Below are 27,077 nucleotides of genomic sequence, written 5' to 3' on the forward strand. Positions count from 1 at the left end.
AGTGGTGCATTCAGTCCTCCCCAGAGCACTGCAGGTGCAGTACAGGAAGCCCCCCACCCTGCATTGCTGCACCCCAATCTGGAGGCTGGATTCGACAATCTCATGAGGTCCCTTCCTGCCCCTAATGTCTATGAAATCCTGATGCCACTGCTCAGAGTTAGATAACACAACAGGAGAGACAAGTGATGGGTGTGATTGAGAAGGACCCTGTATGCGTATCCTGTTCCTGACTTACTGGACTCAGTCTGCCCGTTGCGTGTCCTGTTTTTCTCACATGCCCCTACCCTACAGCAAGAAACATTAGCAGACAGGCTGGAGGTGAATTAGCAGTACAGTTCGGGAGAGCGTGGCTACTAACATGCTAATGCAGGCTTGGCTTTCAGGCCTTTACATTATGCAGCTATGAAAAAAATGATGCAAGGGATAAGTAGGCTCTTGGTCCAACTCACTTGTTATAATGGACATTCAGCATCAGTATAATTAGCCCCAGTATAAAAGCTAAGGGGCTGAGGACCAGCATGGCCGTCTTCCAGTTGGTGCCTGAAACAGCAACAAGTCATGCAATCAGACAGGTTTTCTACGCCTCTTCCCTTTGCTGTGCAATTGTTTTTCAAGAGATGTACCTTGATTTTAGTTTTGTTATCTAAAAGGGGTGTAGAGCTGGGGGAGAGGATTTCACTACTTTGGGGATAGTCTGCTTGGAAACCCCCCTGGAAGCTTTCCCATTTTGTTCAGGGTAATGAATAAGCCTAATTCCCTGATGCGGGACCCCTCGTTCTGGACACGGGGTTGGAGGGAAGGGGGAAATCGCTGTTGGGTACCAGCAGGCTCCCAGGGTGGACGGCGTTCAGCACTCCCCCACTGACTCCCAGGCTCACGATCATAAGAAGGGGTCTCTTCCTTGGGGCCCAGCCTTCCACCTGGTCTTGTCCTTTGCTCGCTGGTCGCTTGCACATACCTCCTTGCCGAGGTCCAGCCGCTTTCCCTCGGTGGCCGTGCTGCTTCCCTCTTTGCCCCTCTATGGGGGAAGGAGCAGAGATACTCAAATTAGTGGCCTGTACTGTGGAAGGGGAAGGAACGTCATACTTTACTTTGACCTGACTTCATACGGCTGCAGTTAAATTGCAAGGGACTTTGGTGGGAAGAGCAAGAGGGCCCTGGGTGGCAATTCAGGAGGACCAGTGCCCATCCACAGAGCCTATGCACCTTTAGCACTGACTGCAGCATCACTGGGGAAAAAATCTCACCGCGCCATCGAACAGCTACACCGTGCAAGGATGAGCCCCACAACACAGGGGCCCCATCCCACTAATGCCAATGGGAGCTAAGACACCTAAAAGCACATGCGGCCCATACCTAAGGGACCCTGCTGTGCCGTTGCCCCGTGTCACCCCACTAGTGCTACCTGTGCTGTCCTACCCAATGCGGTCAGGAGGAAAGGGGGCTGTACTAACCATCCTTCTTTTTTAAATGCATCGGTTTGCTCTCCAGTGCAGAGACTGTGCTGTTCAGGTTATTGGCCAGACTTGGGGTAGCAGACTCCATAGGAAAAGCCCTCGAGGGGACAAGGATCTTTGGTGAAGAACTGATGATTTTAGCTTAGACAGGAAAAAAAACAACAACCAGAGGTACATTAGAGTTACGGCTTATTCACTGTACAGAGCAGAAGCAAGCTCGTGGTCAGGGCAGCGTTTGGTCTATGGTGTTAGATGCCAGGTGAACCCAATGCAGGGTGTTGAAGAGCACAGAGCGGGCCCCGGGTCAGTCAGAGCTGTGATGTACACACACTAGCAGTATGTTAGATGAATGCACGTGGCCACACTAATGTTAAACCAGTGACACAGGTTATTAGCAACACTGAGAAGTGAAGTTAACACAGCTTTGTCCGATACTTAATCAGCCGGCGATGAAGTACTTGAGAGATCCACCCACCAAAGGCTAAGGAGACTTATTTAGGCAGATCTAGGGGGACGTGACTAGTGCGCTGACCTCCGCCCTGCAGCGGTGGGCCCTTCGAGAAAGCGGAAAGTCCTAGAGCTCCAGATGTGCTCCCTCTGGAATTGCTAGCGGAGGAAGGCAAGGTGCCTGGTCTTCAGCAGGGTGTAACCACTCACTGTGGGAGCTCACGTGTAAAACTGGCCTCATGGGGAATTTATGCCATGTATAACCAGGAAGGAAGCTGCTGTGCCAACCAACGCAAGGGAATAAAGGAGATCTGCCTCAGAGAAGTGATGCCCTCAGCGTGGAATGGAGATGCCCTGAGCGTTCAAGAAAGGGGCCCATTTATTAAGCACCTCAACTTAAGAGATAAAGAAGCCTTAATATCAGGAACCAGGCTGTAGCCCTTAAACAGTTTTCTGCAGGGAAAGATGGAAATCCCAGTGCTTATTCTGGGAAAATGTACTGCAAAGCACAAGACTTTTCTGGAGCTGAGCGAGGCATGGGAGCCGCTGGCTGCAATCTCCAAACGTTTAGTTCTGTAGCGAAGTTGGTAAAGGAAAAGTTCTTATCATGGACCCATCTCCCAGTTTATCACCCAGGAGGGTGGAGAGGAAGAAGGGAGCTGATTGTATGGTAAATGTGCCAGTTATCTGCCAAGGGCGTTGTTGCTCTTAGCAAGCAAAAGACCCTTGGAGCACTACCAATGCCTGACTTCTCTTGCTGAGAGTTATCCTAGATTTAGACATTGGCCCCAGTGATAACAGCCAGGACTAAGAGAGTGCCAGGGTCCCAGCTCCCATTGCAAGGTGCGAGGTGCCTTCTCTGCATTTCCTTGGGCGTTTACAGGACAAGGAAGGAGCAGCATCTTAAAAGTGCCAGAAAGGGACTTAGGCCAGCTGCCTAAGTCACTTATGCCTTAAATGGGAAGAAATGGGCCCCTGGCACTGGGATTCACAGCACCTAGACCAGTGAACAGGACTTGCCAAGGAGGCGGCAGGCCAGGAATCAGGCCTCTCTCCTGAACTTGGGGAGCAGTTGAGGTGTCCTTTTAAGACAGGGATTCACAGCCCAAACCCCTGTGTATACAGGTGACTGGTGCTGTCTTCTCTTTTAAGATGCTGTAGTGGCGCACAATACCCTACTGGTTAGAGCACTTGCCCAGCAAGTGGGAGATGTGGGGGTGGTAGGTGTGCCATGATCCTCTCTACTGGATTAGGCCCTTCAGGGGACTTGGGGCACTTTGCTTGTTAATACAAGCAAGCACCTAAAATGCTCAGTTTAGCTCAGCTAAGAAGGTTGCACTTCTGTGCGCAGGCAGCCGCTGAACGTCTGGGGCGCCTATACACATGCAGAGAGGCTGCTCTGAAGCACTGTAATTACAGCACATTGAAGCAGACTCAACTAATCGAATCTTCTGGAGCGTGGTAATTACCGTGCTCCAACAGACGCCAGCGTCACATGTAGCAGCGTCCCCGTGCTGAAAAATGCACACTACGTTTGATGAGCTTTAGTTAAGGTGCGCCTGCTGCCATTTATTGGCATGGGAACGCTGATACGCATGATGCTCCGAGCACTTTAATTAAAGCCCCCCCCAAACATGTATCTATGCCCCAGTTGCCTAAGTCAGTTTTCACCCCAAAACTTGAGGAGTCTGGAGTGTTTTAGGCCATGATGTGGCTTAGGCAGGGTCCCTATGAATTGCTCTTTTGGACTTGTGAATCTCAGCCTTAAACATCAAAGTACTGTGTATGCTTCTATTTTAGGGCACCCCATTACAGTTTAAAAAATGCCCCCTTCTTTTTACAGAGGAGGAAACAGAGGGACCAGGATTTTAAGTCACTTGCTCAGGAGTGCAGGGGAGCAGGATCCAGATAAGAACCCGGCTGCTCCTGACTCAAGCTCCTGCTCTCCTACCGCACTGGGGTATTCCTCGGACCTTGCAGAGCTGGCTCTGGACTCCAGCATAGCTTCTCCATAGAAATCAATAATGCTGCCTATTACATGAACAGCATTGCTTGGCTCTGCAACTTAGAGCCAGGGACAGAGCTATGAGCCCAGGGCCAGGAAATGATGCTTTGTTTAAAGAGGTCTTCAAAACTGTGACCATGTGAATGCTAAAGTACCAAGAGGATGGAAGGCCAATCAAGAGAACCCCCAAAATTATTAGTTGGAGAGCTTATGATTGTAAAACAAATCTCCTGATTTTTTTTTCAGTGGGCCCAACCCGTGATGTGCGAACTCTTGGGGCACTGCTGAAACAAGCAAGCACCCACTAATCTCAATTGCTTTTCAGTGGTTGCCTTACAGTGACATTACGGGTCAGGATGGCTTCTTCTCATGACAATAAGGATTATATCCACACAGGGATGACAGCAGCTCCTCCCACCTGCTCCTGCTTTACGCTCTCTAAACCTGAAAGTGAGGTGGCGAGGCTGCTCTATCATGACATTAACTCGGGTGACGTCTACATGTGCATTAATGCGCTTTAACTAATTGCACCTAAATTTGATACCTGCATTTGCAGGTATCAAATTAGGCATGATTAGCTTAATTTCACCATTTTTAATGTGCCTTAAGTGTGCGCACTTGTACACACATGCCTGTAGTGTGCATTAAATGAGGCTAATGCGCATTAACGTGTCTTGTGTAGACATGCCCCCTTTCTACACATATCCTCACCCCCCCAATTATTCATAAGACCACAGTCTATGGTCTATTTGAGAGCAGCTGCAGGCAACCCTGAAGTGGCCTCTCTGATGTCTTTCTGGACATGTGAGCAGGAAGAGGTGGGCAGGGTGTATTCCAGTGTCTCCGCTGGGAGACGCTGATCCCACAGTGAAGCCCTCCCGGAAATGAGCTAGATCAGCAGATGACAAGAATGATGCTAGGCTTGTGATTTCACATGGGAAGAGGGCACTGTTTGGGGCTGTGGAGAAGGGGAGAGGGCTCTTTCTCCAGTCTGCTGCTCAAAAAATGAAAGAAGGGTCCTTTTTAAACACCGTTCCTTAGTCACACTGTGCCCACCATCCCCCCTGAAATTGGTGGTAGCAGAGAATGCTAATGGAGAGTCCCGAGAGGAGTGGTCCCCAACCCGTGGCTCATGAGCAACCTGCTGCTCTTGCGAACCGTCAGCGTTGCTTACAGCCACAGGAAACGAGATGTTAAAGCAGGGGTAGCCAGTCTGCAGCATGCATGCCACAAGTGCATGGCACACAAGCTCCAGGGACTCAGTAAAGGGTGGTCAGAGTGAAGACATGGGGCTTCCCACCGGCTGCCCGGAGCAGGAGGCTGCTCCAAGAGAAGGTGTCAGGTGCTATCACCAAGAGCCAGCTTAACACTTCTCTGGCTGCTGCCAAATTCAGGGCTCTGACTCCTTGTTCAGCATGCAAAATTATGGGAATTACAGGGCCAGGGAAGGGTTAAGGTGGCTCTTGGCAGTGACAGCAGCATCCTGTCCCCATTACACTCTGCATAGGTGGAGGGGATGCTTGAGCCCCTTGCCTCCATTTCGACACTCTGGACACATCTACACAGGATGCTAAAAGCGCAGTAGACTAATTTTACTCCGCATTAGCGCGTCACAGTGAAAACCATGCTCATGTTCTACTGTGCATTAGTGCCTCTTAAAAAATGTGCGGTGGTGCTACTGTGCAGTAGCACTGATTACGGCACATTAACTTAATCCCTGTTATGACTTGTGCCTGTAATAACAGGTACTAACTTAACGTGCCGTAATTACGGAGCATGTAGCTATGCCCTCTAGGGTGCAAACTATCAGGTACGCGGGGAGACAGGGATCAGAGATCACTGGGGGAGGGACTGGGCTTAGCTCGTGGCTGGCCAAGCTGTGTTAAAAGGTGAACAGACAACGATGCTTCCCGCAGCATGTTAGGAGCTCGGTGCTGTGTAGCTCATCTGCACAGTACCGAGCACAGAAGTTGGGGACCCCTGCTCTACAGCTACTCAGCATCATGCAGGATTGGAGCCAGAGTGACTTTGTGTTAGAGCAATTTCACATGAGTTGTTAGATGGATGCAGGGTGACAAGCCCTAGGGGCTGATGGCAGCTCCATCTCTTACTTTCGTGAGGCCACAGCAGCCCGCTGGCAGTGCTCTGGATCGGGTCAGCCAGCCCAGGAACCGCCATCAGGCCAACGGCACAGATGGGTTCATCCGTCAGGGTCTTCCACTTGCTGAACTTGTCCTTCTCCTTTGACACAAAGACCTTGTGACTTCCTTGCTTTGTATTGAGGTGCAAGCCCAGACCTTGCAAGGTCAAGTGACCCTTCTTGCTGCAAGCCCAGGCCTGATGCTCCCTGTCCCCACACGGCTCCAGCCTGGCCAGTGCAAAGTCCTGCGGCTTGCGGACAGTCAGGCATTGTTTGGTTTTAAGGCTGACAATGGACTTGGTGCTGGGGTCCCAGCTCCACTGCTGCTGCTGAGAGTGGAGCTTGCAATCAGCCAGGCCAATCCCGGTGCTCTCATGGTGGGTGATGTGAATGCATTTTTCCAACCGGATGTTCTTTATGAGGAAGCTTTGCCCCTCCGATACTGCAGCATAATTAAAGCACAGTTTAGTAGCACATAGGTACAGGACAACTCACGTGCCCAGAGCATCAGCAATAAGTTAGGACCTAGGGAAGGCAAGACTCTGAATCAACTTCTGCATTTTTATACCAGGCTATGAAAAGAAACAACTGCCCGTACACTTTCAGTTTCCCAGGACTAAGCTGTGCAGAGAAAGGCACAGTGCAACAATACTCAGGAGCAAGCCTAGAAAGAAATAATATCAGAACGGATCTGTAGAGCTCATAGAGACAGCCAACATTTTGATCACCATTTTTAAAAAAAACGTTTTAAAAATGGATAATTTTTTTAAAATGTCCATGAAATGCAACCCATGATGACATTTTAACCAGACGGAGAGCCAATCAGAAATGCAGCTCCCTCCAAATTCTGTTTTTCTTCCTTCCACTGAAATTAAATCAGTCCCACAACACATTTCATCAGGATTCCCAAAAACGTTAACAAGCTCGACCAACCTGTCATCACTCCATCAGCTGTACTACTCCGTCACGGTGTCAGGCGGCCTCATCCTGACACATGGCACGCTCACTCTGCATCTGCTACTTTCAGATGGGAAGAGATACTGCAAGGCAAAGCTTGCTGGGGGATGTGGAGGGCCACACCTGAACAGCTACCCTCCTGGTTTGGGAGGTAGCACGTGTGGCATGCCCCATCGCAGCACTGCCTGGCTCTATAACCGAGCGGTACACACAATCGCATGCCCTTAGTGTTCACCTTGGGTCCCTATGCTGCGCTCTGTGGCTACAGGGAACATGATGGCAACAATAACAGGACTGAAAACAATTAGTTAAGGTGAGATGCATGAATATTCAACTAACCTTATATTTGCTGCATATAACCATATTCCACATTCCCCGATGTCAGAGCTCCACTTCTGAGGTCTCCCAGGGTAAATATAAAAGCTAACCCTGTGCTACTTACTGGTGGTCTGTAGCAGTGGCTTGTGCTCTGCCCATGACTGCTGCCCAAATAGGAACACTGTTAGTTTTAAGGGAAAGATGACTTCTGTATTGATTATGGCTTTCAACAAGCAACATGAACTCCAGGACTTGGGGTGAGCTATGAGCTAACCAGCCTAAAGGACCACATGCCTAGTCTTTTCAAAACCAACCTTCACTCTGACTCATGAGTTTCTTGCAAATGCCATTAAACAGACATCTCTAATGTATGCCTGTCTTCTGCTATGTAACGTATAGCGGGTCCCTACTGAATGACAGTTGCAGGCAGACATCGCATTTATACCAAGACAAACCTTTTTGTGCCAGGACAAAGTGCACGAGTACACATATCCATGTCTGTTGTCCCAGGATAAGTACTAAAAAGGTTTCCTGAATGGGTAGTGACAGTTTATCCTGAGATACTGCAAAATACATCTGTCCAGTTATCCCGGGATTGCAGAGTTGCATCAATGGCAGAAGAGTGGCACTGCATTCAGCCATTCACTAAACTCTGATTAGGAGGGTGATGCGGGTACACTCTAATCCCAAGTTATTTTTGTTTCAGGATAAACACAGGCACAACTTGTCCAGGGATAAATGCAGTGTCTATTCCTATGAGAGATGATTTGGCTTGGAAGAGAGAGATGGAGAGAAATATCTCAAATTCTCACCATATTTCGGAGAAGTTATTTAAAAAAATCTTTGTCTTAAAAAAGCCGATGGATTTTCCCTTATTGGGGTACAATTTTCTCTTGTGCCCCTGTGAGAGAAATCCTCAAAGTCTGGCCTTGTACAATGTTAAAGGTGAAAAGTGGGGAGATTGAAAACCAGCCTTGGGCTGGAAGCCTGCTAATGCTCTCAGCACAGGTTTCTGCCGGGTTTTCCCCCCTTTGGAGCAAAAACAATGCGTTTTATTGGCACAAGGTCACTGTCTCAATATCTGAAGGAACAGGATGACAATGAGAGCAGGGCTCAGAGCAAAACAGGGGATGTGGAAACCAAAGATTAAAAAGCTCTTATGCTTTCTTGAGGGAAATTCCAGCCCCTGTTGGATTTTGTTCCTAATATTAACTACTTGTTTGTGAACTCGGAAGAAAACTAGGGACTTTCTGGCAATGCACAGCTGGGCTGGGAGGAGAGTTCACTTTGCAGGTCCTAAAACAGTGGTTCTCCACCTGTTTAGACTCTGGGCACCCCTTGTTAGACTCCGGGCACCCCTCAGAAAATGCCAGGTCTGAGCTTTCACTGTTTTTGACTACAGAAAAATACTAGAGCAATTCCTCTGTTGCAAAGCATTCAGAAAGACCCCCGTGCATCAGAGTGGTTTTAATACTGTGCATTCCCATTTGAAATCCCGAGGTTTATCTTGTGAAATGCATGGAGGGGTTTCCACACCCAAGAGTACTAACATTGCGTGGCACCCCGCGGCACCCTTAAAAAGATGTCAAGGCACCCCAGAGTGCCACGGCACCCTAGTTGAGAATCACTGTTCTGAAATACCATTTCACTGAAGTGTTAGATAATTAAGTACTGCGTGGGGTGAAGGAGGATGGCTTGACAAGGCTAGGGGGGAGTGGACTGTTTATCCGTGCAATGGGCTCAGTATGGGCAGCAGCAGGCGGGCTCCTCAAGGGGCACTTCTACCCTTACAAATGCCTTTCAGCCCAAACACGGGGTGATCGCCTCCAGGTTAGAGAGCAGTCTGGTTTCCGTGGCCCTTTCACGGCCCTTGACTATTCTGCTAGACCTGGTCAAGCTGCAGCGTTTCCGTTCTGCAGGAAATTCATTTGTTTCAAAAGAAAAGTCTTCATCCTAAATTGGGATGAACCCTAGAGAAACTGAAATTTCTCATGAAAAAGTTTATTTGAAAACATTTTTGTGAAAAATAGGAATGTTTCAGTTCAATTTTTCTAAACTAAAATGCAGCAGCCAGCAGCACCTAACTCTCGGCAATGCTCCCAGCTGGTTCAGACTCCTACAGTGTCCCCTAGAGTCAGGGTGATCTGGGGGGTCCCTCGTAGAGCAGCAAACCTGGACCCCGAAACCTAGACTATGAGAGTCCCAGCTACAACTAAGGCCCCAGGGCTTCCAGACCCGCAGGGCTGTGGCAGGGAGCGTGGAAGTCGGGAAGTCCCAGTTTTCCAGCTTCCTACCAGGAAGCCAGGCAGGTTTCCATCAAAAGCTTCTCCAAATTGAGATGTTTCTGTGCAAGACCTTGATTTTGGAGGATTTGGCATTTTCTGATGGAAACACATTTCACTGGAAAATCCCTGAGTAGCCCCATTCCCTCCTAGTTGGTATGTGGGTGTCTTTCCACTGAAAACCAAGCTGGCCACCCTACCAACCCCTCCACTGAAACTATCACCACCCCTTACTGGCTTGACACGGCTCCATGCCAGCACTCAACGGGCAAAGGCCTCTACACGGCTTTTCCACCCCCCTGAGTCACCCAGTCCTCAACCCAGGGCAGATTTTTAAAGCAACCATCTGGGGATATTTCCAGAATCTCAGGGCCAGGGCCAGTCCTACCAGGTAGGTGCCTAAGTGTGATCCTGTTCCCCCTGCTCAAATCTAAAAAAACATTCGTGAGCCTAATTTTGTAACACCTTGCATGTGTCTACATGAGTCGCTTTACTGTGCAGTAGACTAATCTGCTGCGCAGTAAAGCATCACTGTGTAATTGTGCACAGGAGCTCCTGTGCAGTAGATCAGTCTACTTTGTGGTTTTCTGTTACCTGTAAATGCAGGTAGTAGATTTACCACGCAGTAGCTACGGAGAAGTAGCGCATGATTGGGGGCGAGAGAACAATCCCCTCCTCCTGGACCTGCCTGGTCATGGAGCCTGGGTGGGGACAATGTCCCCTTGTCCCCACAGCAGGCAGCTCCTGGCCTTGGCTCTGCGATCGGAGATGGGGCTGGGACATCGCTCCCTGCCTCTGGCAGCAGGCAGCTCCTGGCCCTGGCTCTGTGATTGTCCACACCAAAGTCAGATCCTGTCCTGGCAACAGGCATCTGCCAGGGGCCGGGAGCCATTTCCCAGTCCCTGTTCTGATCACGGAGCCGGGGCTGGGAGCTGCCTGCTGCCAGGGGCAGAGGACATTGCCCTGGCCTGGTTTCATGATCAGAGCAGAGGCTGGGCAGGCTGGACAGCTCCCCCCATACACCCCTGGACCCCAGGCCTGACATCAGTACCCCATGCCAGCCTGGGGCTGGCACCCAGGGCAGCCTAGAGCTCACCCTGGCTGTCACATAATAACAGAGCAGGGCAGGAGTTTCCCTGCCCAGAACTGCTCCTGTTGGGAGCAAATTTGCTCCCGATGGGTGCACGTGTAGAAATGCACTCAAGAAAAGTTTACTGTGCGGTATTTTACTGCTCAGTAAGCTTTCTGAGCACTAATTGCACATGTAGACACACCCACTGTCATCTTAGTCTTAAGACTGAATCACAGAAAGCAGTGAGCAGAAGAAAGACCCTTCCATCATTTATATAAGCTGTTCTTCAGGGACTCAAGGAGGGTGGAATTGGATTGCACTTTGGTAGAGCAGAATCTGGCCCTAAGTTTCTATCCCATTAACCTTTCTTTTATAAAAGAAATCCTATTAACTGAGAATATATATGTAAGAGAGTTCAGAATTTGGGCCCATTGTCAACAATACACAGAGATCAGAAATTTGGGAGGAAAACAGTGAGAATAACAAGACTTTGATCAATGGTTATAATATAATCAGAACATCAATGGTTACAATATAATCAGAACATCAAGCACATCACAGTTCCCCCCACAACAATGAAAAGACAGGATATGGGTAGAAATCTCTAATATTAATCAGAAAGAGAAATGCTGCCAAGAATGTGTCGTTAGGGGAGACTTTCATTCCCAAAATAGAGGTTTGAAGAACAAAGGCTGCCAATAATGGCAGAAGTTAGACATTATCACAAGTGATGGCTGACAGATTTTTATACCCCAAGAGCTGATGCATTTTAGATATGGTTTGGGTAACCTTACCTTTTAAAAATAACCTGCAATTGAGTGATCACAAGTCGATTCAATCTGAATTAAGTGGCACAATAAGCAAAACAGGCCACTAAGCAAATGAGGAGGGAATAAGGGAGCTAATTAATGAAGTTGATTGAGCTAAAGAGTTCGGGAAGTTCTGAGTCAAAGATGCAAACTCTGTCTGGAATTGCATCCCAAACAAGGGAGGTGGTGGTGGAGGGGAATGGGGTGAAACAGGTGGGGAAGGACACTAGACCTAACTGGAGGTGTCAAGGAGTGTTGCTAGGATGACCAGGGGAATGGACAGCTGATTTTACAAGAGGAGACATGCCTTGTTTAGGGGACAGTACTGTTGTCCATAAATGCGCCAGGGAGTAACCTCTAGGGAAGAAGAAGATATATTGAAGCCGTATGACAACACTGAGACAAGAATAAACAGGGATAACCTGTGCATGAATTAATTAAGGCTGGAAATTAGCAGGTGGCTTATAATCATCAGAGCATTGAGGGTCTGCAACAGCCTCTCAGTACGAGATGGGGAGCCTGGAAACCAAACGAGTAACGAGATGGATCTTGATAAACCAGTGAACAACGTGCTTTGTTTTCGTGGCCTGCGGTAGCAATGGTCTGGACTTGGTGACCCAGGGGATCCCTGATGGGCTTGTGTCCTGTGTTGCTAAGTAGAAGGAGAATCTCTAAGTGGATTTGTAGGGAAGATGACATGAGTCCATCATCCCTTCTTCGACCCTACTGAATTGAGGACATCCAGTGCCTCAGAACCGAGAGGAAGACTCTTCAACATGAAGTTTAGGAGAGCCTTTAGAGAGAGTCTAAGAGCAGCATTAAGGCATCCCATCTTTGCCCTGTTTATATCCAGTTGGAAAACATCAGCTGGAATCGATGGCGAATTGCACACACCGCCCAACTAACCTGCCAGGGAGCAGGGGGAAGGGGAGCGAAAATCTCATACAAGACAGGGGACATGGGCTCTGAACTCTGAAAGCCATCAGGCCCTGCGCATGGATGGTAGGTGCCCAACTTCAGTTTCTCAACATGGGGCCTTCCTCTATTTTTAACAACAGTGTAAGCATTTCCCGCAAAGTACATGGGTGTCTGTCTGTCTGCCCTGTGATGCTCCTTCCCTGGCTCTGAGAAGGGAAAACAACTGAACAGATTCCCTTGCCTCCTTTTCTAGGCGGCAAGTGTACCCCTGGGGCAGGGGCCTGATTGCAGGGGCAAGCAGGAAACTCCAGCAGTGTTGTAGTGCAGTAACTATAATTGCTTTGATTGCTTATAGTGTTATTTTTATTTTTATATAATGAAATATTTAATCATTAAGATAAAGTTAATCTTGTTATGATTTACTTTTTATAATAATTTGATCAGTCATTATTAGTGTTCTGGAATTAACCATCTATTTTAAATTTCTTATTGCTTGGCATAAATATATTGGACATACCGGTCTCATGATTTTAGACATATTTGACCTATTGGCCTCATGACTTTAGAACTTCAATTTAGTACAAGGAAAGTGCTTGTGGGTTTGGGGTATGTCTGGCCTTTGTGGAAGGAGGTAACGAAAGAGCAAATGATGTATGTATGTGACAACGTGAAGGAAAACAGTCCTCTTGCAGCAAGTGAAAATAGCCTTCTGCGGTTTAACGGTTAAAGGCTGCAGTGACGTTGAGTCAGCAGTTAAGGATTACCAAATATTAGATCATGCTTCACCCTGTTGGCTGAAGACTGCAAGCACCGACCCCTGTGAAGATTGCAGACCACAAAGCCAGAAGATCATGTCCTACCAATCCCAACCTGCCAACAGGACAAGGAGGGTGGTCTTTGACTCAGTGGAATCCATAGGTTTGTATGGACAGCTAGGAGTTTTGGGCGCATCCAACAAGACCTGACTCCATCACTCGTGGTCAGTCTGGCTGGCCACCACACTGACCTGAGCAACTTTAGAACTTGGTAACACCTTAACCTTTGCAGGACTGTTTAACTATCTCTGCGTGTGTGTGGTTGTTGCTTTTGTATGAATGAATGAATATGCATGGAAGCAAGTGAAACATATAACCTTATAGTTCTTTATTCTTTTCATGTTGCATGTTTTATTTTATGTTCCAATAAATGCAGCATTGTGCCTTATCCCCTGATAAGATTCCGGCTTGTTTTTAATTCACACTGTACGCCCTGTGCACACAACAGCAACCGCTCCTTGCTATAAGTATTTGAACTCAGGAATGTCGGTGCTAAAAGGAAGAGCCTTTACTACTCAAATGAAAGGAGTAACTCCATCCTGGTAGCTAGAGTAGACTTTTTTTTTTTTTTAAAGCATCAGCCACTAGAGCGAGGGAACAACCCGAACCCTTCGTGTGCGTTGTGTGTTTTTCCGATCTTGGAAAACTTACCCAAATGTCTGAGATCTACCAGAATTCAGGCACCTTCTTCTCTCTGGACACAAGTTTTGAACTGGCAGTCAGGCTTAAACTCTGGACCTGTAGCACTGAAAGCACAAGGCCCTACTGATAGAAACAGTAACTCCGATAGCAGGGAGGTGCAAAAAACTCTCATCCCTCCTTTGCTGACCTGCCAGCAACTTGTGACAATCTCCTAGCTTTAATGCAGCCGAGAGTATGGATTCCAGCAATGAGCCTAACCCGAAGTATGTCTTACTGACGGTGGCTTAGACCCCACCTCTAGACCCTGCCAAAAAGATCGCTTGGTTGTAGAATCACAGAATTGTAGAAAACGAGGGTGGAAGGGACCTCGGGAGGTCACATCTAGTCCAACCCCCTGCTCCAAGCAGGACCAGCCCCAGCTACATCATCCCAGCCAAGGCTTTGTCGAGCCGGGCCTTTTTGACCCCAGCTGACTTCCTGCCCCTTGGGCAGGGGGCTGGACTCGATGATCTTCTGAGGTGCCTTCCAGCCCGAATGTCTTTGAAATCTATGAAATCTTAAAAACCACCAAGGATGGAGACTGCACCACCTCCCTAGGCGACCGACTCCAGTGCTTCACCACCCTCCTAGTGTGAAAATTATTCTCCTCATGAGAAAGGAGATTAGGAAAGTTTTCCTAATATCCAGCCTAAACCTCCATTGGTGCAACTTGAGCCCGTTGTTCCTTGTCCTGTCATCTGCCCCCACTGAGAGCAGCCCAGCTCCATCCTCTTTGCAACCAGGTGGTCCTTCTCTGTCCAGACCCTGGGTATGCCCACCCTACCATTGTGCGTGAACCTGGAGCAGGGCTTCTTCAGAAGCAAGTTCTGGTGAGAATGGGTTCTGGGCAGCCAGGCACTTGAGAGCAGGGGTGGGCCATGATTTGGTTGAAAGGCACCCTTGGGAGCTTTGGTGAGCTGTTGCAGGCTGGGTCAGCACTTCTTCCCCTCCGTCCAGCCACAACAGGTCACCAAAACGCCCTAAGTGGTAGATCACTAGATCTGGGAGTGGATTGCAGCTGTGCCCCAGGCCTCGGCCCCGTGCCTGGGCTCCCCCCTGCACCTGGGCTAGGCACCCGCTGCAGGCCAGATAAAATCGTGGGCTGGACAGGCGCAGTTTGTCATGTGCATGGGACTCTGAGAAATGAATTGCTTTGGGATTTCTGTGTTGGCGTTTGTAAATAGCTCAAGGCAGAGGCTGGAAGGAATTGCATCCTGCCAAACCACAAAGGGCTGAGCTGGAAGCAAGTATTTAGACTGCTTCTCCTACACTGGCTGTGAGACGGACCTCATGGTCCAGAGGTCCCATCTGTTATGTGCAGAAGATCAGTGACAAATAGAGCTCAGCCGTGAACCAGACAGTAGCGGGGCAGTTGGGAGGGCATGGCTAAACAAGCAAACGGGCAGGCGGTACTCTCTGCAGAGATGGAGTTCATTGCACGCGGCTATTCCAGCAACCCATGAGGTCCTGTGTAGCAATTGAACATTTAGGTTAACTCCTGTTAGCAGCTTACAAACACCCATGACGGTTCTGTGAATCACTATGCTGGGGGAGGGAGGGGAGCTCGGTGAAACCAGAGCTGAGGATTTCCCAGCAATCAACCCTTTCCAGGAAAACAATTTGTGTCCGCTGGAGTAAGAAGAACTATTTCAGAGGGGGGCAACCTATTTTGTGGGCATGCCACAAATTTGCCCCTCCGCCTCCCCAAGTTCCTCTTCGGTCCCCTTTGCCTGCCCCATCTGCTGCTCTGCTTTCTGCTTCCTCCCCAGCCTGATTTGCTCCTTTGCTTGCTGCGTCCTGTCCTATCTGGTACAGTGCTGCCTGTCACCTCCCAAACTGCTGCACGCCCCACACAGGGACTGCCTGGGCCACGTGTGCCACAGGTTAGCCGCCCCTGATCCACTTAATCTGCCAGCCACTGGGATTAGCATACGAGCGTACCCCTTGCTACCCCTAGCAAAACACACAGGCTGAGGCTGGCTGATGATGGCTGTGAAAAGAGATGTAAAATGCTGCAATGAGAAGGAACACAGCAATTTAAGAGAGGGTCTGGTGCCGTGGGTGATGCTCTCCAGGGACAGAATTTCCTTCTTTGCAATAGTTAATGTTAAACCCAGAATGCAATTACATTTAAGGTGCGGTGAGAAAAGCAGCCTCAGAAGTGACCCTGTGTAGTCTTCCTTGGTGCTTTCCACATCAGATAGGCCAGGTTACAACTTCAGGAGGGGAAGATACTATATAGCCACACCTGCTATAAGGCCCTGAGATCCCTGGCTTGCTTTCATCTTACGGCCTGACCTAATTCCTGAATCAGTGTCCCATGAAGTGGAAGCTCCTTTGGGACATCTGGCTCATCCAAGTCATTTCTCCGGGCTCCTGATCCCTCAGCTTGGCTCCTGCTGCTTGTGTCATTCTTCAGGCTGGTGACCAGGTCCCAATCACTAGGGCAGACCATCCTCATCCTGCTCACAGCATCTCTGCCCTAGGCTAGGACATCCAGTCTGCAGGCCTGACTTATTATCACCCCAGTGGCTTCTGGGGCAGCAAGGCAGGTGCCACGTGGCTACAGGACAGGCGCAGTTTGACCTGGGGGATATCCCCAAGGGTCCTCTTCCAGGCACTGAGCTAGCCCTACAGCAAACCAGGAGGAAGGAGGATGCTGGGGTGGAGCTGTACCTCAGCGACTCTGCACCTTGTGCCACTGCAGAACTGTGTTAGTACTAAAAGAGCTGGAAACGTTGCTACTAAATCAACACAGAAGGACAAGGGTCTTCTTCTGCATCTGCCAGATCGCAGTCCATGGAGCTTCCCTGGACCAGGACAGGTATAAGTTGTCTTTTCCCTGCCCCAGCACAAAGACAAATCCACCCACCTTTGTCCTTCTGCCTCTCCTATCTCCTTTGCCTATAAAGATGTCACAGCTGAAATCCCACTGTGATTTTTCTGGATGAGACAGTAAGCCCAGTCTCCTTTCCTGCAGGGCCAGCTGACATAGAAAAGACTTTAAGCATTTAACTGGGCCAGTTCTGCAGGTACCTTGAATCTGCAAAGCTTCCCTGGACTCACACCAGGCAGAAAATTGAAGAGTTAGGACTCAAAGCAGAGCCAATGGGTCGGTCTGCACTGGTTTTTCAGTTTGGCTGTTATAATAACTGCCCTTGAGGACCTACCCAGAGAAGCCCTCGGACAAGTCCAAGGACTCTTGGCAAAGAGTGCAGAATCAGATGCCTCCAAAGGTGTGTTGTCTTGTAAGTGCCTCAATCTGGAAGATGATACTGGAAAGACCAGATATCCTCCTGTATATCCTGTAAAAGCAGGAACACATGCCTTCCATGTGAAAAACCAGGAGGACAACCACCAGTTCAACATTGCATGTCCAAACTCTCCAAACCCAGCTGACCTTGGAGTCACCCTCGATTGAATCCTCTCATGCAAAGAGCACATCACGAAGACAAAAGCGAAGGTGGGCACTCGAAACAACAGTCTATTTAAACTCACCAACTCGCAAAGGGGAGCTAGCCACTGAACCATGCTCTGGCTCTCAGCTTCTCCTCTGCCGAGTATGCATGCCCTGTATGGGAGAGATCTGCGCGTGCAAAGCACCTTGACCCCAGTCTGGAGGATAGCTGCCGATGCATCACAGGATGGCTGAAGCCTGGTCCAAATGAAACAGTGGGTCTATACCGCTGGTTCAGCCACCTGTGACTGCAGCGCAGAGCCTCAGAGCATGCAGCACCTGATGCAACGCCGGCTGTTCAAAAGCACATGCACAATGAAAGACCTTGCAAAGTACAATAAATGAGCACAAGCATGTGTAACAGAATGGTCAAATGTAGTGAAGAGATACAAGAAGAAGGATGGATAGATTTGATTTCATTTCCTGGAAGCGGGCCTCAGCCTCAAACATTGCAACACACCTATACGTGCTTTCTCAAATTCAGGCAGAGACATGTCGTCGCAGAGTGTTTCTAAAGGAAACTCCAGCAGGCAACTGGTTAAACACAAAAAGCCTTTTCATGTCTGAGCACAATACAAACTCTTGGAAATGCTAATCAAAAGTGAAGTGAGCACTGCCGTTTCCCATGGGGCACTGTACCCGGGTGGATCTGTGACTATTACTTTCATAGCTCCTCTAGGGTTAAATTCTCTCTGGTTCAAGGTGCAGTATCAGGAATTCGAACTCAGATGCAAAAAGGCATCTAGTCTTGGTGACACCATGTACTGTGTTGCCTGTGATTTGGGTATTTGACCCGAAAAGCAATTCAGGAAAAGGTGTTATGCATCTCACGTCTCCTTACCCTGAATGGAGGCACTTAAAAACCTTTTGGTTGGGATTCCTGGCAGGCAGCATCCTATGCCTATACAGGGAAGGCATAGGACAGCTAACAAACAGGGAGTGCAGGGGGTGGGTGGGTGTCTGGGATCCAATCCATCTCCCAGATTTGGCAGCATTTACGCATTTCCCAGAAGTCTTGATTGAGCCGTACCTGATAACGTGTGGTTCACAATCCAATGCCTCTGCCTCATCTTCATTGCCCAAGGCGTTGGTGGGGAAGAGGAGGAGATTGAAAACCCACCCAGATTTTGGCTGATAGGTTTAGTGATTCACAACCATGTGAGACCTGAGCTCTAGGCTGTTCTCTACCCAAAGTTTGAATGCACTGCCCCCTCTTTCCAGAAAAGGGCCCTAGCCACTGAGTTATACGCCGGGCTGGCCTTGACCAAGGGCACCCTTCCTTTTGCTGTGCAGGCTGGCCCACTAGCCAGCCAAGAGTGCAATAGCCACGGGGCCAGAGACAGCAAATGCAGGTCTAAGAAAGAGGTCTGCTCTGGGAGCTGAGTCCCAGTAGTTGTACTATTTTGGATACAGGCTGCAGATCTCTGTTTCACGATTAACCCGAGGGCTGGACTGCCGTGGGATGAAATGCTCCCCAGGCTGTTTCGGTGCTTCCGGCCTTCTGCAGCATTTGGGAAAGGACTAAGAGGCTGCCGGTCTTCTTGCAGTCTTATGGCAGCAGCATGGGAGAGATGGCGAAGTCACGTCTGAATGGAGAAGCATGTTTAAATGTGTAGATGTGCACGTGCTGAAGTGCGGCAGTGGGAACAGTGTCTTGGAGCCTCAGATGCAACAGCAACAAAGGAAGGAAAACCAGGAGATTTGCTGCCCAATGCCTTTTGTTTAAAAGTGATTCAGATCGTTCCAGAAAATATTTACTGTGTTGTGTATTGTTATTATTTCACATGTTGCCTGCTTGCATTAACATTCATTTGTTTTAGTTGGAAATGCCATCTTACCAGGGATTTATATTTGTTGGTGCTGAAGTTTAACTGTGTGGGATGCTTTCTTTAAATATCAAACTCTTGCTGGCACTTCAACAAAGAATTAAGCCAGCAGTTTTTGTTCACTGCTCCGATGTTATCTGTCACACCACTTCCGTCAGGCTCAGGACCCCGAATGCCAGCGTGAACAATTGAATTGCTTTGGGGTCAGGACCTTACTCAGAATTGCTGCTACCCCACTTGCAGAGAAGCACTGACTCATGTTGCGTCTGTGACCCACCAAACCCCCCAGATCGTTCCTAGCAAAACTACAGCCCGACCGGTCAGTTCCTATTCTGTATTTGTGCTTTAGATTATTCATCCCTAGGTTAGCCGCTTTATTCTGTTGTTTCTCGCCCAGCTTTCAAATCTGTCGAGATCCTTCCGAGGTCTACCCCTATCCTTCAAAGCATTTGTTTTGCACTTCTTCCCACTTTCGACTGCTGTAATACCCAAAAGCTTGCCTGCATGGTCCAAATCAACCATATACTTAGCCCAATAAAAGATATCACCCACAAAGATTCCAGCTCCCCAGTTTCCTGTCATCTGCAGGAAGCTCTCCATTTGGACATCCGATTCACTCATACGAACAGGTCGAATAGCACCAAGCCCAAGTTTGGAGCCACACTTGAAACCTCCTGCTACCCTGACATTAATCCATTTATAATTACCTTTCGCTTGCGGTTGCTAAGCCAATTATCCGTCCACCCTGTTATCATTTTATCTAGCCCGCATTTCTCCAGTTTACTGCCAATGGCTCCAAGATCTTTTCTTCCAGTTCGTTCAGCAGCCAGGGATGAAACTCATCAGGTGCTGCTGACTTAATTAATTTACACTAATCGAAAGCTCTCTGACCCACTCTTTAGTTATCAGCCTTTCCCCATCTTTGTCTATATTGGCTGCTTCTCTGGATCTTTTCTTCATAGTACCCTACCAGGCTATCCTTAATTTTCCATCTGTGCAGCAGATGAATACAAATGTCCTTCTACGTTTCTGATGCGGTTTGCCATGGTCCATGGTTGAGCTGGAGGATTCATGATTCTTGCCTCTGAGGTCTGGATCACTTCTGTGCCTACTCTAGTGGGCTTCTGGACTTCAGGCAGCATCTATGGAGAGTTTTGGGAGCTTCACAGATAGGAAAGTCTGGGTTCATTATCTTTCAGTCATATGTATTGCTGCTCTTTTTGGAGAGAGGGTGGTAAGATATGTGGGCTTCATAGATAAGAAAGTCTGGGTTCCTTATCTCTCAGTCATATTTCAGTATGGCGGCTGTTGGTTTTGGAGGGAGGGTGGTAGGATATGCATGAGAATGGGGAGCCAGATGGTCTGCATTTATACCCATGCCTTTGGGATGACCAGTTCTGCATGTGTGCTGTCTGCCCACACTGGAAGACCATATTCAGCTCCTAAAAGCTGAGATTCAAGGGGATCATTCACAAATATGAGCATCTGCTTCCCAGCCAGTCCTGATGCCTGCATGGATTAAGTTGTCCTTAGCCTTTCTCTTGGCAGCAGTCTTCATCAGAGATGAAGCTGTTTTGGGAAGTTATCCAACCTGAGTCCACTACTACAGAAGACAGTCAGATGCTTCTTCATATGGTGGTTGAAATCATTATAACTTCTAGCAGACTCCTCATTTCTTTTCAAATTTTCTCTCAAGATGTGTTCCTCTTAGGGGCAAGTTCTCAGATGTTGAGCACAAATTCATCGACATCTGTGACCGGGTCAGTGTCATGTCTCTGGTATGCATATCAAAGAGGGACAACGCCATGGGAGCTCATGGCTGGGTTGACTAGGTCTGCTTTGTTTTCCATCAGCGGTGTGTGAAACTCACAGCTGGTGAGCAGAGAAGTCCTGCCCATCCTACACCAGACCATGGCCAACACTTTCAGAGGCAAACTCTCCCATCTGACCAGTCGTGTGTTGCAGGCAGCTCCAGGAAAGCCACTGCTGTCCTGAACCCATGTTGGTAGGTGGCTTTGATACAGGTCATTGGTGAGGTGACATGGTCTAAAGTGCTTCTTTCGAGTCTGAACCCAGCTTGCCCATGTGGGATGCAGTCCTCCAGGAGGAGTGTGATCTTCTGAGGTGACATCCTTGCCACAAGCACATAGCAGCTGATATCAGAAGGTTTCTTCAGACTGTTCAGGGTGTCGATGCTCTTTGCTTGTTGCTATATCGTGGACATTTGGCCAGAGACATGCACGCGGGTAAACTGTGGACAAACAGGGCTTAAAGAGGCATCCAGGAGGTCATCTAGTCCAATCCCCTGCTCAAGGCAAGATCATTCCTGTCTAAACCATCTCAGACAAGTGTTTGTCTCACCTGCTCTTCCAAGGATAGCAACTCCCCAGCCCCTCCGGGTTGCCTGTTCCAACTCTTAACCGCCACCATACTTAGAAAGTTCTTCCTTATATCCAACCTAAAACTTCCCTCGCTGCAATTTAAGACTGTTACTTCTTGTCTCGTCCCCAATGCTCTATCGCCATCCTCAACTGCCTTTCAGGGTTTTGATGACTGTTATCAAATCCCACCTCAGTCTTCTCTTTGTCAGGCTAAATTATCCCCAATCTCTTCATCTAAGTCATGTTTCCTAGACCTCTAATCACGTTTGTTGCTCCCTGCTGGAGTCCTTCCAGTTTGTCCGTATCTCTTTTTGGAAGCTCGGTGCCCCAACCTGGACACAGGACTCCAGGTGAAGCCTCACCAGTGCCGAACAGAGCAGGAAAATCACTCCCCTTCGCTTGAGAGCAGCGTTCTTATTAATGTTCGGTTTTCCAGCAAAAGCACATGGTTGACTCCTATGTTAATTTATGTTCTGCTATACCGTCCAGGTCCTTTTTTTGCAGTATTGCAGCCTAGTGAGACATGTCTAACCTGTTGTGTCCATCCGATTGTTATATCCTAAATGGTTCGATGTCATTCTGAATCCTAATCCAATCCTCCAAAGGGCCCACCAAGTTTCAAGCATGAAGAGGCATGCCAGCTAGTTGCAGGCCTACAGACTTGAATTTGTCTCAAATTCTGAAAAGAGGCTGTTGGGGCTTTAGAGGTGTTGCTTGTAGCCATGTTGGTCTAAGGACATAGGCAGGCATGGTTCTTTGGGTAGATGTGATATCTTTTATTAGACCAGCTAAATAGTTGGAAAAAAATGTTCTTTGCAAGCTTTCAAGCACAAACACCCTTCTTCAGGCATAGGGAGAGTTTGTTGGGGCTTGTAGCCTCACCACATTTGGCTTCTGCCCATCACTCTTGTCTGCTAGCATTCAGCAATTCCAGAGGTCCAGCTGCAAGGACTGGTTTATACCTTACCCTGTATTGCTTGAGGGGGCTCAGTGTCTGCCAGCTGGCAAAGAGTGTAGGCATCTCTATTTAGGGCAATGTTCCTCTGTGCAGCCATTTTAGGAAGCAACCTGTTGTTGTTGGTCATAGTTTCATAGTGCGTAGGGTCGAAAGGGACCTAAACAGATCATCAGGTCTGACCCCCTGCTTTGGGCAGGAATGAGTAGTCATACCTTGCAATTTGCTTTGTCTACTACTTCTGCGTTGTTCCCATCAGCTTTCTCTCAAGCCCAACGGGGCTTCAGCAGCAACATGATTTACATGCAGTGTCATCATTACACATTGTATTTCCTTAGGACTCCCTACCTCGTAACACGCACTTAGACCCCACTACCACCACGGAGTTCCTCCAGAAGATAGAATCATAAAATCAGAGAAGGACAGAAAATGAGGGTGGAAGGGAGCTCAGGAGGTCACATCTAGTCCAACTCCCTGCTCAAAGCAGCACCAGCCCCAACTACATCATCCCTACATGCTGCCTATAAGTTCATCACGGGGGCACAGAAGGGAATTGGTGAGTATTTATTCACCAAGGCGCCCCGGGGGTTACAAGAAACAATGGCCACAAGCTAGCAGAGAGCAGATTTAGACTGGACATTAGGAAGAACTTCTTCACAGTTCGAGTGGCCAAGGTGTGGAACGGGCTCCCAAGGGAGGTGGTGCTCTCCCCTACCCTGGGGGTCTTCAAGAGGAGGTTAGATGAGCATCTAGCTGGGGTCATCTAGACCCAGCACTCTTTCCTGCTTATGCAGGGGGTCGGACTCGATGATCTATTGAGGTCCCTTCCGACCCTAACATCTATGAATCTATGAATCCCAGCCAAGGCTTTGTGTAGCTGGGTCTTCAAAACCTCCAAGGATGGAGATCCCACCACCTCTCTTCCAGTGCTTCACCACCCACCTGGCTAGAAAGTTTCCCCTAATATCCAACCTCAACTTCCCTTGCTGCAGCTGGAGCCCATTGCTCCTTGTCCTGTCATCTTTCCCCACTGGGAACAGCCCAGCTCCATCCTCTTTGCAGCCCCGCTGCAGGTTCATACACCATCACAGACTGGAGTCTTCTAATCTTAAGACCCAGAGAGCTCCGGTCCTACCTCTCCAGCAGGGAGGGGGATTTCCAGTGAATCACACTGTGCCAAACGCTTTTCTTTTGTAATTCTATTGATTTCATGCCAGCAGGAAAAGTGGCCCACTGAGATCTGTAAATCAAAAGCAGTCCTCTTCCTGCAGCCTGGGAGGAATATTAAGACTAGTGGGACTGGAGGACACAGTGAGATGGCACTGGGCAGGCCAGTCGATTTGGTCCAGGTTCTCTGTGTCTAGACTGGTGTGAAACTGGTTGAACCCTCCCATTTTAGGTGGTAATTAAACCTTCTTCAAGAAGACCTATGTTGCTCCTTAGACCATTTGGGGCATTGGTGTGTGTGAAACAGTATTTCCCAAGCACTCAAGGGGCTTGAAACTATAATTTCTCAGGCTGGATCGCGCCTCATGCGCTGATATTTGAAATAATCTATGGTGCACACTTGCTGTTTCTATTATCTGATCCAAACCAGCACTGGAAGAGTTCAGATAAGAATAAAATCAGCCTCAGACCCACCTCCTCAGAACTCAAACTGAACACTTTTTTTGACCTGATAAAGGATTTTCCTTTTTTACTTTTATTCTTGCTGCTACCTCCAGTGCCCAAGGTTTCCTCTGGGACTCCAAAGGGAAGCACTGAAAATCAGGAATATTTGCACAGGATTTGTCTCTACAGCTGCTGGAGTGACTACAGCCAAGTTCTCACAAGAGAAACCCTCATCCTGATATTTTCAGGGCAGCGCCAGACATCGCTGAGCTTTAGGCAGGTTGCATCCGTAGCGGAGCGCTGCGCAGGCAGCGGTGGCTGGTCAGCCTTTTGCTTTGTGTGCATTGCACCTTTGGGTTTTCATGGGCTCTCGTCTGCTGGCCGAGCTTGCTGACTCCCGTCACTTCACCCTGCAGCCTGGGGCGGGGGACATGCACACACCGTGCTCTCCCCCAGAACTTCCCTTCTCTTGTTTTACTTGCACCTAAAAGCAGGGCCCATACAAACTAACCAGATGCAAGCTATAAAGCCCTTCCACGAGCGCTCCCCTGTCTACTGTCCAGGCAGGATTCAGCGTATGACTTTCTGCAGCCTCAGCAGTTCTCAGACCCCTTGAAGAAATGGATCGCTGTCAAATACCAGTTTTTTTCCCACGCTTGTGAAGAAAGTGTGGGAAAGCCCAGTGCTTATCTGTGGATCTCTTACCATGGCCTGGCAGGTCGCATAGGGTTCATGGACCACTATACAGAAGCCAAAGAGAAGTGCGGTGTACTGCATCAGGGGGTGTACTGCTTTTAAAATTGATAGCAGGCAAGAATAGGGAGTTTAGGGAAAGCTCCCCAATGAAACAGAGAGATAGAGGCAGCCTGGGGGTCAAGTGGTTGTTCTTTATTCCAGTGAAGCTCTCTGGTCTTACTGCTATGGGACAACAGGTATCTAGAAGGAGCGTGCCCCTCACTGCTGCGTGTCTGCCACTGGGATTAGGACATCCCATTTACTCTCTGCAAATCTCTATAGCAGGATAGTGGTTGTCTGGGCAGTGATAAAAGGGCACCAGTCGTGTTGCTGCTAGCCCTCCGGAGCTCATATTCACCGAGGAAGAGAGAGTGCACAAACCCTCTCGTGTGTCTACCTACCTGGAAAACCCAGGCTGGGGCTGCGCAGAGCAAAAGGCATCGCAGCTCTTGCAAGACACAAAGCAGAGAGCGGTTCATCCATCATATCCCAAAGCCCCTTTGCTGAGCTCGAGTTGCTCTTGCTAATGCTCACCCCACAAATTTTAGCTGCCTGCCCACAAGCGTAGTGTGTCCCTGCCTACTTCATAGCAGTCCCTGTTCAGACGGTAGGAGACAGGACACCCTCTGAGCTCCTCCAAGCTCATGGGCAGGATGAATGGGATTGGCTCATCGCGGCACATCGCTTGTGTAGTCGGTCTGAATTTTAATAGTCCATGAAAATGCCCCTCCCGAGCGAGGAGAGCGGGAGCCCTGCAAAATCCAGCAACCGGGCATCTTCCACAAGAGTCCTGATTGCATTGCATTGTGTCTTTCTGGTAAACCTCCCAGATGGGGAAAACGAGGCACGGGGAAATTAAGTGGCTTGGTTCAGAAGCAGGCTTAAAACACAGGTGTCTGGATTGCCAAATCCCCCTTCTCTTGCTACAGGACCGGACCGCCTCTCCAACACCCAGCACAGATGCTATCCCGTTGGAAACTCTCCCTGTCCCCATTGAACTCCTTTTGCATGTGTTTCCAGCTGGAAATAACTATCCTCTGCAGTTTGGTGCATCTGTTTGTAAAGTCATTATATAGAGATGCACCTGCAGAAAAAACCAGCCCTTGTCTGGCTAGTAGATTTAGAGCTTTGCAATAGAAAAGTGGATTCGGGGCTGTTGCTTTCTTTGTCTGTTCAACTCAGGGGTGAATGGCTTTCTTTTCCTGGCTGTCATAAAGGAGAAAAAAAGCCCAGACAACTTACCCTGTAGCCAAGGCAGGAGGCAGATACAACTCAGGCTCAGCTTGAAAAGCTCCATTGTCTCTCAGGAGCCAGGGGAAAAAGGAGCCGCTGCAAAGAAGAACCAGGAGAGGAGGGTGGGAGCCAGGTGGTTTCAGTCACTTGCTCTTTCATTCAAATTAACTGGAAAAGGAAGGGAAAAAAATATCTCTTGGGGGAAGCAAGCAAAGAGTCCCCACTTCTTGTTCTAGCAGCAAGGAGCCAGCTCCCAGGTGCACTCCCACTCCGCTCCGGCTTCACGGGAAATCCTGTCACTTCCCAGAGGACGATTCCTTATCCTACAGGCACCCGGAGTTGCTGAACCCTCTGGGGAAATGATTCAGAAGTGGGGAAAAGCAGCAGCGATGCAGTGAAAAGCTGCTGTGATCAGCTCCTTTTAGCGGCTACAATTGCTCAGTGGCAATGAGGGGAGAATGCTAAAGATGCCAGGCTGCGGGGAGACAGGGACATGCCTGTGCCGGAGAGGAGCAAGAGCTGGGAGGCTGCTGGAGCTGCTTTCCTGGGACACAAAGCTTTCAGTGCCCCTGTCAGTGCTGTGTCCTGAAGTTACTGTGGTCCCAGCTCTGATTGTTCAGTGCAGTCTTGCTTTCTCTTTAGACAGGCGTGCTCATGTGCCCAATCAGAGTGGATGTCTAAAAACCCTGCAACTCAGCACTTGGAGAAGTGGCTGCTGAGCTCAACATGTGGAGCCAGGGCAGATGCCCCGTCCTTCGGGCTAAAGGTCTTTGTGGAGGGAGCAGAGCTCTGTTGTAGGTAGGACGGGCCAGGATGTGTCCAAGCCATGGGAAGTCTGCAGCACCTGCCTCTACCCTGCCACAGATGTTGTGTGTAGCCTCGGGTATGGCACTGTCTCCCAGCCCTAGTCCCCTGTCTGGAACAAGGAGATAATAGCATGTTCCTACCTCTAAAGGACACACTGAGCTCGTCTACACA

General features: G+C 48.9%; 1 protein-coding gene across 1 annotated transcript in view; it reads right to left on the reverse strand.

The window, feature by feature from the left end:
• The window catches only part of LOC102558044 (uncharacterized), a 29,284-nt gene extending 2,531 nt beyond the window's left edge, over positions 1-26,753 (reverse strand). The window contains exons 1-5 of the mRNA XM_006269963.4: positions 26,109-26,753; positions 6,021-6,491; positions 1,455-1,598; positions 959-1,018; positions 450-540 (exon numbers count right to left, since the gene is read on the reverse strand). Of these exons, the coding sequence (XP_006270025.1) occupies positions 450-540; positions 959-1,018; positions 1,455-1,598; positions 6,021-6,491; positions 26,109-26,163 (821 nt within the window). The 5' untranslated portion in view covers positions 26,164-26,753. The remainder of the gene's footprint in view (positions 1-449; positions 541-958; positions 1,019-1,454; positions 1,599-6,020; positions 6,492-26,108) is intronic.
• Between the last annotated feature and the right edge of the window lie 324 nt (positions 26,754-27,077).

Source organism: Alligator mississippiensis, chromosome 3 (assembly GCF_030867095.1).
Source record: "Alligator mississippiensis isolate rAllMis1 chromosome 3, rAllMis1, whole genome shotgun sequence".
Taxonomy (NCBI): domain Eukaryota; kingdom Metazoa; phylum Chordata; order Crocodylia; family Alligatoridae; genus Alligator; species Alligator mississippiensis.